Raw genomic sequence first — 12,041 nt, forward strand, 5'->3', positions numbered from 1 at the left:
CGCTGATACCAACTCCACTATGCTGATGTTGAAATTGTAATCTTACAACCTGGTATATGTGGAATCCCAGGTCCCCAGTACCTCATTTTCTTACAATGATTTGTTGTTCCGGCCACAGTCAGTTCTTCTGTCGGGAGCGAACCTATATGGGGACCAGAACCCTTTGCTGCCGCATCCCTCGGCTCTCTCGTAAGGCAAGAAATGTACTTTAGAAGATCGCGAGTCTGCATCAAAATCACTTTTGAACTTATCTAGTTCTTGTCTCGGTCCCGCCCCTTGGTTTATATCGGGAAGCCGAGCTGATCATCTTCTATCCTTATTTTTGACTCATAGCGGTTATGAACATCCTCCCACGTGGTTGCTTGGAATTCAAGCGGGTTTTCCTTCAGCTTTCGGGAGGCGTCGGAGCTTCTCGGATTCAAACCCTTTGTAAATGCCTCCGCTACCCATTCGTCTGGTACTGCCAGTAGCAGCATCCTCTCTTTCTGGAATCTGATCACGAATTTTCGCAATAATTCGGACTCAGCTTGTGCGATCCTGAATATGTCCGCCTTCCTAGTTTGGACATTTTTGGCCCCGGTGTAGGCCTTTATGAAGGAATGTGCAAGCATCTCAAAAGAGTCAATTGAATGTTCAGATAAAAGAGAATATCATGTCAAGGCCCCCTTCGTGAGGGTTTCTCCAAACGTTTTCAGTAGAACCGATTCGATCTCATGTTTGAGACAAATCGTTCCCTTTCACAATTGTTGTATAAGTTGTGATGTGCTCTTGAGGGTCCGAAGTCCTATCATATTTTGGTATGTCCGGCATTTTGAACCTCTTCAGAATAAACTCTAGTGTTGAGCTTGGTTTAAATGGCAACTGAGTATATTTTTTCAAATCTGGGCCCTTCAAAACTGGTGGTGCGCCCGAAATCTGATCCATTTAGGCATGAAACTCATTCGCATTCTGATCCATCTGCTCGTTCATCTCCCTCATGAATATCATGAGCTCGGTTTTGAAGGGATCATTACCATTATCATTACCGGATCTGCTACCGGTCCCCCCGGCACTGTCGAAGCCGACATCACCCCTCGGTGTATTGTTATTAACTCTTTGAGCCGTCTGATTTATAGGAACGCCGGGAGGAGCCAGGACCCTTCCGTTTGCATTGTTGGAAGCGCTTGACAACGCTTGCTTCAATTCCGTCATGATCTGATCCTGCCTTGAGAGGTGGCCCATGATGGATTTTTGTTCCTCTCTTAAGATCCTTACTATTTTCGCAACATGTTTATCTTTCGCGTCATCGTGAGTTGGCTCCCGTACATATCGGGGGTACTGTCCTCCACGAACCAGGGGTTGCCTCATCCCCCCGTTGCAGGTGTCGCTGATTAAATCCTCATATTGAGATAGATTTTCATTTCCCTCAACGGTGTCTGCGATGTTGACATCATTAGCTATCATTATTGATTTTTTTTGCTAAGGAACAAATAATCAAACAAGTTAGTAATAAACGTAAGGATCAACTCAATTACGCAACTGTCTAAGCCCCACGGTGGGCACCAAACTATTTACCCGTAAAATACTACAGTTGAATTTGTTACGTGGTTTATAGACAAGCAAACCGATTTGTTCCAAAAATGATAAATAAACAAGATTAAAAATAAGACTTATAAGCGGTTAAAATCAAAGTAAATGATAAGCTTGGCTCTAAGAGCAATGCCTCCGAGGACAGAAATAAGAACAATGTAAAGAGCAAATAAAGTTATTTTATTGAGCTTGAGAATGGAATATAACCTATGTTTTGCCAACAATTTTGTGTCTTACAATGGTTATCGAGCTTATTATTTGTAGCTATACCTAGGGAAACAATAATGTCCTAGGATCAAGCCCCTCTTAAATGACAATAAAGGGGTCATGGATGAATATGTAACGGCAAGCCATGAATGCAAATATTCTCTATAACGGCTGCCCATTTAATGTGAGGGAATATTCTTCATTGAATGCTACCTGATGGCAAACATTCGACCTGCTCGTGTTGATCATGCTCCCTTCGGAGTTTATCCGATACCAACTACAGTTGTTGTTCCTGGTACGAGTTGTTATTTAATTTACTTTCTACTTATTTTCAGTTCCACGTGTCACGTTACTATTCGAACATTTAATATAAACTATTTTTATGCTAAACAAAGGTGTCTTACTAAAATTTGTTTTTAGGCCACTAGTTTTATGTAGTGCATCCTTTGGTTTCCTGAAAATATACGTTAAAAAATTACTATAGAATTTACACGCTAGAGCCAATAAGTCTAATGGTTTAGTTGACGCCCAAAGACAAAAAATGCATTCAATTCCCATCAAAATATGTGAAATTCGTTGCAGTTTTTAATGTTACTCAATATGGGTAATTAGTCATCTTTTATGTTGTATTTGTGATTAATTAGGTTTTTTCGTTTGATACGAGTGTATAACTGAGCAACTGGCATAGCTTTTATCGTTTCAATAAACTTGTATTATAGTTGATTAGGCATCTCACTTTTGTCTCTTTAGCATATATAAAATCTAGTCCATGCTAAGATAGTTAATACTATAACATCTAGAATAATGCAAGTGCACGTTACCGCAATCGATCAAATCATATCCAAAGAGTTACTAAATTTGGTCGCCCTAAATATGGATTAAGGATAAGCTTGATAAGCTCTCTTAATTCATATTTAATTCATCACACTACTAAAAAACAACGGTTTACCGATGCAGCAGTACCGACTGACTTTTTTCCATCGCTATTCCAAGGGATTTTCCGTCGGAGTCCCTCGGTACTTTTGAACTTTTTAATTTATTTATTTTTTTAAAATTACCGACGGACAACTCTCGGTAAATAATGATACTTTGACCAGTCAAAATTTAATTAGTTGTACCGATGCACTCCGTTGGTAATTTACCAACAGACTCACTCGCAACATTTTGTATTTATATTTTTGAATTATTTTTTTATGTACCGACGGTGTCTCTCGGTGCACTTAAAAAAAATAAATAAAAAAGAAATAAAGTTATCGACAGACTCAATCGCTATTGCATTTACATAATATTTTGAATTATATTTTTACAGTACCGATGGTTTTCCGTAGGTAATTTAAATATATTATCTTATACATAATTATTTTGTATTTTTTATTACACAATAGCGAGGGAGGTCGTTGGTAAGTCCCTCGGTAAGTAATTATTTAATTATCTTAGTGGTTGATTAGCCTATTTATTGAAAATTACACTAAGTGAAACTGTATTCATGGTAATTATACTACTTAAAAATATATTAGTGGTAATTAGCTTAGTAACTTATAATTACACAAAGTAAAAGTAAATTTGTAGTATCCTTAACTACATTGATTAATCTATACATTAATAATTACACACTAAGAAGAAGTGTATTAGTCATTTCCATAAAAAATATTAGTGATAGTTTATCTTATAAATTGATAATTACTGTAAGTAGAAGTGTATTAATGGTGTCCTTAAGTAACGTTAATAATTGATTATCATACACATTGATAATATACTAAGTAAAAGTGTATTAGTTGTATTTAGCTTGTAGATTGATAATTACATGAAGTATAAGTGTATTAATAATATATCTGTAAATAATGTTGGTGATTGATTAGCCTATATACATTTATAATAGCACTAAGTATTAATGAACTAGTGGCATCCTTATATAAATAACGTTAGTGATTGATTAACCTATACATTGATAATTATACACTAAATGGAAGTGTATTAATGCTATTTGTGAGAAATGTTAGTGATTGTTTATCTTTAAATTGATAATTAAAATAAGTAGAGGTTTATTAGTTGTATCGTTAAGTAATGTTAATAATTGATTAGCCTATATATTGATAATTACGCTAAGTAAAAGTATAATAGTTATAATTAGCTTATAGATTGATAATTACACTAAGTAAAAATATACTAAGAATATATCCTTAAGTAATGTTAGTGATTCGCTAGCCTATACATTGATAATTATATACTAGGTAGAAGTTTATTAATAGTATACGTGACAAATGTTGGTGATTGTCTGATTATCTTAAATTGATAACTAAAGTAAGTAAAAATATATTAGCAGTATCGTTAATTAATATTAATAATTTATTAGGCAATTTATTGATAATTACATGATGTATAGAAGTGTAATAGTTACAATTAGCTTATAGATATTGATAATTACACTAAGTAGAAGTGTACATACTAAGGATATATCCTTAAGTAATGTTAGTGATTCACTAGCCTATACATTGTTAATTATACACTAAGTAAAAGTTTATTAATGATATACGTAAAAAATCTTAGTGATTATTTAATTATCTTAAATTGATAACTAAAGTAAGTAGAAATATATTAGTGGCATCGTTAATTAATATTAATAATTAATTAGCTAATTCATTGAAAATTACACTAAGTAAAGTGTAAGCCTAAGATATGTTAGTGATATCATTAGCTTGTGATTTGTTCTAAATTTGAGAGTAATATTAATGGATTTTTCATGGTTGACTTTGGATTGTTAGCGGAGTTTCTGGGGCTGCTTTGGAGCCGTTTCAGTTTACTTTTGTGGGTGGTTTGGGGTTGTTTTAAGGTGTAAGAGAGATGGATTTGGGGGTAGTTTGAGGTAGTTTTTGGGTGGTCGTTTTAGGATGTTTTGAAGCTTTTTTTCAGTTGTGTTTTGGGCGTTGTTTTACTAAAATTTGAGGCAGAATTTCAGGTGTGTTTAGGGATTGTTTTGGGAAGGTTTTGGGGGTCATTAAATTTGTTCCAATGTGCTAAACGACTCCGCAAAAATAAGAGCTTTGAGCTTCATGATGAAATTGAATATGTGTTGATTTGAAAAATTAATTGGGAGCCTTTTTTCCAAGTCTTAAAATTTTGTTTCTTTCTAACAGTAGTCTTAAAAGTTGATGCTTCTGTATTAGAGAAAAATGGAACCCTAGTTAGGCCTTTTATGAAGCCTCTGTTTAAAAGTTGATCTCTTTGTTGAGATTAGGCATATGTATGCACATACACGTGATTTCTTGGCATGCTCCTTTATGATTTTTTAAAGACTTTTCGTTTTAATTCATGTTATCCAAAATGAATTAAGAGGAGATTGGTAATTATTTAAAGATCTCACTCTTGATTTTTTCTAACATTACTTGAATTTATTAACTCTTTTTATTTCATTTGCAGGAAGCTACTCTTAAGAGACCACGAAACGTGATAAGGTTTGGAAGAAGACCCACACAAAAAGCAAAGTCGGGGAAGAAGCTTGAGTTGAGCCACGGGCTAAGGAGACTTATGTAAGATCAAGATTAACTTAGGATATTATATAGTTGGAACTTGTGATTCATTTTCGAAAAAATCCAAAATTTTATTCTAATGATGCACTTCTTTTGGTGATAGAGGCAAAGTGCAAAAGCTTAAAGAGTTTATTTGTTGGAGAACTTTTTCTAGTTACTTTTTATGAAGTTAGGTGCTGAATTATTCCATTCTAACTCTTCGTGTATTTTTTTCACTTCTCTTTTGTGGATTACAAGGTATTGAGACATCCGCCATCGTGCAAAGTGAGGACCTTGAGGAGATGCGGCGAACGATTCAACAACTTTTTAGGAACTATGCGGATGAACGACAAAAAAGAATGCATGAAGAGAAGATTAGGACCGCACTTAGGAATGACATCAAGTCCCTCAAAGCTCAAGTGAACCACTTAATCGGCCTTCCCCGCTCTCCGCCAAAAAGCCACATTTATGAAGAGGATGAAAATGATGGAAACAATATAAATGATGAAGAAGATAAAGGGGGAATCCGAAGATGAGGAGTGATTTTAAGTTTGGTTATATTGTTGTTTAGTTGGACGATGACTTTGAATATGACATTTTGAATTTTGGTTGGATAGTTTTGATGTTTGATAGGATAATTTGGATGTTTGGATAGTTTATAAAGTTTTATTGTTGTGAATTTGTGTTTTATTATGGTTTCATTTCTGTTTCTATTGTAATATTCTGGCTGGTAGGTGGTGCAGCAAAAAATAAGCACTGCTTGCCAAATATATACCAGATTTACCGAGGGACTTACCGACAGAGTCCGTCGGAAAAATTATTTATTTGTCAATCCAGAATTCATACATACCGAGGGAGTCCGTAGGTATACTTAAAACAAATTTTCAAATTTTGTTGAACATACCCGGATATCAATCGAAATATGAATTTATTCATATTTTAAATTTTTAAATTACTAAATTAAAATTCTAAATATACCGATGGTATCCGTCGGTAATATTAAATTATTATTTTTAATTTACCGACGAATATTTGTCAGTATTGATATTATTTTATTTTATAATATACCGACGAATATCCGTCGGTAAGTAAAAATTTTTGACCAAATAGTGTCAGAAAAGTATCGATGGCTTTCCGATGGGGTTCAATCGGTAATTACCGAGGGATTATGTCGGTCACTTTTACCGAGGAAAGATTTACCTACCATTTATCGACGGACTTTCTTCGGAAAAGCCTTGTTACCAAGGGACGTCCCTCGGTAATTTGCATCGGTAAACAGGTGATTTTTAGTAGTGGCGATTGTATAAAGTTAACCCAGCTTATTTTTTGAATTTTATAAATATATTCCAATAATTCATGTTCATCTTTGATCTTGATAAGAAATATCGTTGCCTTATTCTTCACAAAATCCACATGATATTGTAAAATATTTGTCAGCTTCCTAATTAGCAGTTTTCTAGCCATTAAAAATATTTATATCAGCATAACAACCAAATCGATGTATTACTGTCCCAATAAACTAAATTATACATCAACGTGCTATTTGATACTTTGAGTCAATTAGCAGTTGGTACAGATCTAGAATAAAGGAATTATATGACAACGCATACACATAGCCCTCAAGTTATACCTTTCTCAACAGATATGGACTGAAACTAGCACGATCTAATTAATCATTACACAAAAACACTTACCAGCACTAATTGATGTACCTTAATTCTAGATCAAACCTGGATGTTTCAATTTTCTTGCCCTCCATCATGTTAATACTCCTTTTCATTTCACTTGGCACTATTTTATAATTAATCGTTCCGAAAAGAATTTCATATTTTTTTATTTGAAAACATTTAATTTTAAACTTTTCATTTTACTGTTAATTGTATATTTTTATAGCCATAGAATCTCATGACATATTCAAAATTACGAGTTACAAAAGTCTTTCTCTCTGTTATAAACTTTGTGCTCATTCAAACTGCGCCACCTAAAATTGAAACAAGGATGATATATTGCACTGGTAAAGATCTCCGGTAATAAACGCAGTAATATCTCAAGTTAATTTCGAATGGAACAAGGTTAACTACAGGCGCTTGGGGAGGAATAATTAGCAGAAACAAGAATTAATAATGATAAAGCATTAAATAAAACAAAGAATTTAAAGAGCAAATCTGCCTATCTTATCTATCCCACAGGCTGCATGCAACTAGCAAAACAACAATCAGCATGTTTATACATAAATGAATCAAAAGAACATTAATTATGTGATAATAAAGAAACTAAAAAGAAAACAAACAAAATAATCAGTCAAAATTCTAGCTAAAACAAAACAGTTTCCTCTAAGCTTCTCAATCACTTCAGGCAGTAGAGCTGCAGGTACATTCTTTCCTCTGTGTTTAATGTATCAATCCTCAATTGTCTCAATCAATGTAGCAAAAATTCAGTTTGCTGCATGTCATAATCTACAGTAATATAATTCTGAAAGCAAAATCCGCTTGACCTTTTCCTTTAATGGTTTAGGCCCAAGCATATATAGTATCCCAACCTATATTGCTCGGATCCTCCAAATATATCTTGCCATGAGCATTCTAAATCCTTAAAAAGCTACGCATTTTTTGAGGATCTGAGCAACCTGGTCATCTTTGCCATGCCATACGGTAACGTGATGGAGTTGGAGACTTGATTGCAAACCATCTCCATGTCAAATCTTTCAAACCATTATCATATACCTCGCAAAACTTTTGTGGCCAACTTTTGGGTTCAACAGGACTAAATCCTAATCCTGGAGTTCGATCATTCGAATGTGGATTTAATTCTTGTGTCCAATCAATAACATAAGCTGACACCCTTCTTCTAAACTTAGCCTTAAATTCAGGCCAAGCTTGGAACTTATAATGATTCACTACCATATCATGTACATTCATTTTCTTTCCCTTGTACCCTTGCTTTAATATGAAATGATGAATAACATTAAGCAAAGAGTGATCAACTGCATCCAAAAATACTATAGACTTGTGTCTATTCTCCATTTTTCTTCTACAATTGTATCCTTGTGTTACTCCCATTATCGGATGAGACCTCTTGTTCGACGGTCCAAATTCATAACAGGGGATGCTAATTTCTGCGACCTGTTTCTTATCTGAAATTGGCTCTTGTAAATTTCTCGGATTTGGTAACAAAGAAGGTAACAATGATTTTAATGGTCGGGATAAATTAGACCATAGTTGAGAATACACAAATTCATCCACATCAATGTACATCATCCAAGAACAAGAGTCCTTAGCATAAATGGCACTATGAGAAAAACCAGCTTCTTGAGTTTTAGGCCAAAGCCAAAAATATGTTTTCACATCATAGCCTTCTTGAACAAGCTCATCAACAACTTTTGGTAAATCGTCATCACTACCATTATCGTATAATGAGAATTTTTCAACCCCGATTCTTGAATGATATAAAACCCATTCTTTCAAAAACTTGCCAACGTTGTACACCATGGTACATGCACAAAGTCGAGCTCTGGCTGTCTTCTCATTATTTTCTAGCTTTCGTGGCGGGGTGTAATAAGCCACGGAAGGTACCACCACTGGAATAGGACGTACAATCTCAAGGGAGACAGTAATTCTCTCTTCAAAGGACAAAACATTTGGGTCTGGCCGTTTACAACGGAAAACTTCTTGCATGGAACTCGTCACGTTGGTTCTAATTACATTATTGCCACGACCGAAAATACAGTTAAATTCGTTGGGTTCACGGTTAATTCCTTGGCGATTATTCAACCCTTTAACGAACAAAACGACGTCGTCGTCCGTCGTTAGAGAGTCATAAACAAGAAACGTCCAACGTAACAGCTCCGGCTGTTTAAACGGCGTTACATTATTCTTCTTTTGGGAAGATTTCATCAGCATGGGTTGTTTAAACGGCAATCTCCGACGTGCTCTCCTGGGAAACTCGCACTTGAATAAATTGCGAGCTGGAAACCGAAGCTCTCCGGCGGGAATCGTCGGAGATACCTCCCCAGTATTAAATACACAAACATAAGGATCCTCTTGAGTGAAAATTAAAGGAGTATAATCAGGAGAGACAATAACGAAAACTTCCCAATCAGGCATTAGAATTGATACAGAAGAGATAATATTATTTGTTGAAGGAGTAATGAGAGGAGATATATGAGGAGGGGAAGAGATAGAGATGTTTTCTTCGAGTGCAAGGTTATTGGTTTTGGAGGAGATGGTGATGGTGATTTGTGGTGGGGGTGGGGGAGGGGGAGGGGAAGGGGGTGGGGGGTCGGTGGCGACGGAGAGGAGAGGAGAAGAAGGGCGGAGATCATCATCGTCGACGGTGGAGGAGACGGCGGAGATAGAATCACGAAGTTGAAGATGATAGAGGGTAGCAAAGAAGACAAGGGAAGTGACAACGAAAAGAAAGGTGGTAGGAATTTTTCGAGCCATAATCTTTTTCATAACAATGGCGGAATTGGAAGGTCATAAATAAATACTAGGTGTAAATATAATGTAATGAACAATGAAGGAGAGAATTAATATATGGAATTTCAATTCAATAAGAAGAAGGAAGAAGGGCATGCAGCCTGGCACAAAGATTCCTTACATGATTAGAATATTAGTAGGAAGTTGAAGTTGGATTGGTATAATGATTGAAAGTCTTGATGCAAAAGGAATGGGAACTGGAAAGGGAATTATTGTTGGTTTTTGGTTGGTTTATTCTTTCTAATAATTGTCTGAAGCTAGCTGATTATGATTTTATCAATTTCCCAAATGACCCGGTGGATATATGTGGAAAAAGATAGAATGGACATGGGAGGACAACGGACCCGATTCCATTAATGGATCATGAAGTTAATTGTACCTCGATTTAGTTTTTTTTATTCAGATTTAATTTAAAGTTTGTTTAGGCACATTGCAGTAACGTGTAAAATATTATTACTATCATAATTTGACTATTTTTAAACTGATTATGACAACGTTCCTCTGACTTACATACATACTGTTACGCGGCGCCTTCCTGAAGTTCCTTGGAAGGGCGACGTAAGGCTAGGCAACCGATGTCAGTACGGTTGCTGTCCGCCAACTGAGGTCCCCTCCGTACGCTAGACTAGATTGTCAGTGCCGTACGGGAAAACCAATGTCATGAGCAATTGAAAGAGAGCAGAAAAGAGAATTGAGAATGAAAGAAAGCTTGATTGCATTGAATGAAAGCTATTACATAAAACAAGACGGTGTCGGGGGGAGAGACACCAGTACAGAGAATTGTTTGCTTGCTTGAAAGTTTTGATTGCTTGGTCCCCCTTAATAATGCTTAAAAAAAATAAACCAAAGTTACATGACTAGACCTATGAAAGCTGGAAAATCACACTTAAAGAAAATGCAGCAAAACTACTCTATATTTACAATGAAAAGGACTTAGTCTTCTACAAAGCAGCAGCAAGTCCGTTGGCAGCAACTTTGTCTTTAGCATCAGGGTCTGCGCGCGCGGCATTGTCTGCGCGCGCGGCGCTGTTGGCTTTTGCCTGTGGCTGAGCGCTGGCGATGGCTATCAGTGGGGCGACAGAGGCACATGCGCGCTTGTCACTTGGAGCTGCCGAGACCACGGGGCCGACCGTGGCGACGGGCATTGGGAGGCTGGCCAGGATGCCACGGGGCGCGTCCAAGGGATCATGGGGCATGGCTGGAAAGCCGCCCATGACATTCTCCCCCACCTGAGTTGGCGACGTCCTCGGCGCCTTCCTTGCAAGGTAATCATCAATCAGGCTCTTCTAGGCTTTGAGGTTTGTTCCCCTCTCCCAAGTATTCTCCTCTGCATCACATCCCTGCCATTTCACCAAGAACTCCTGGTGATCTTTTCTTGAGGCGTGAATCACTCGATCATCAAGAATAGCTTCAGCACGCCTTTTCCCGGTTGAATTGGGGCCTCGAATACTTGGTATTGTGAGTTGGCTTCGTGAAGGATCCTCCATATCTTCCCGAAAAGGTTTCAGGAGACTGACATGGAAAACAGGATGGATTTTCCACCAAGCTGGGGTATCCACCCGGTATGCAACTTTCCCAATGCGCCTTTCAATGGACAAGGGTCCAATATATTTTTGCAATAGGCGAGGGTCATGGACCCCTGCAAACAAGTACCGCTTTGGGATTTTGACCATCACTTTGTCTCCCACCTGGTATTCCACAAAGCGGCGATTCTGATCAGCATGCCTCTTCATCCGCTTTTGGGCTTTGACAAGATAGCTCCGCACTATCTCCAAATTTTGCTTCCATTCTTTTGAGAAGCTAGCAGCCCGAGGAGATTTTGACATGTTTGGTGCGTTCACTGTGTGTGGGAGTAGCGGTTGCTGTCCGGTAACAATTTCAAAAGCGCTTTTGTTGGTACTTGAGCTCTTTTGTGAATTGAAACACAGTTGAGCAGCATCCAGAAGCTTCACCCAATTCTTCTGCGATCCGGTCACAAAGTGCCGGAGATATTCCTCTAGCATGCCATTGAATCGCTCCGTCTGGCCATCAGATTGCGGATGAAAACTTGAGCTATGACTCAATTTTGACCCGAGGCACTTAAAGAGTTGGGTCCAAAAATTGCTAGTGAAGCGTGAGTCGCGATCACTAACAATGTCTTTAGGCAAGCCCCAATACTTGACGACATGAGAGAAGAATAGTCGAGCTGTATCTTCTGCTGATATATATTGTGGGGCTGCTATAAAGGTAGCATACTTGGAAAACCGATCCACCACAACCAAGATAGTTGTGAGATCTCCGA

The 12,041-nt window shown here is 37.1% G+C and overlaps 1 protein-coding gene across 1 annotated transcript; it reads right to left on the bottom strand.

Annotated features, from left to right (window-relative positions):
- Nucleotides 1-7,459: 7,459 nt before the first annotated feature.
- Nucleotides 7,460-9,470, bottom strand: LOC107776921 (glycosyltransferase family 92 protein Os08g0121900). The gene has a single exon (XM_016596876.2). It carries the CDS (start codon nt 9,383-9,385, stop codon nt 7,913-7,915), a length of 1,473 nt encoding a protein of 490 aa, XP_016452362.1. The 5' UTR covers nt 9,386-9,470; the 3' UTR covers nt 7,460-7,912.
- Nucleotides 9,471-12,041: the final 2,571 nt, after the last annotated feature.

Source organism: Nicotiana tabacum, chromosome 15 (assembly GCF_000715075.1).
Source record: "Nicotiana tabacum cultivar K326 chromosome 15, ASM71507v2, whole genome shotgun sequence".
NCBI lineage: Eukaryota > Viridiplantae > Streptophyta > Magnoliopsida > Solanales > Solanaceae > Nicotiana > Nicotiana tabacum.

Coding starts and splice junctions, on each gene's coding strand:
- LOC107776921 (XM_016596876.2), bottom strand. CDS start 9,385: ATGCCTGATTGGGAAGTTTTCGTTATTGTCTCTCCTGATTATACTCCT.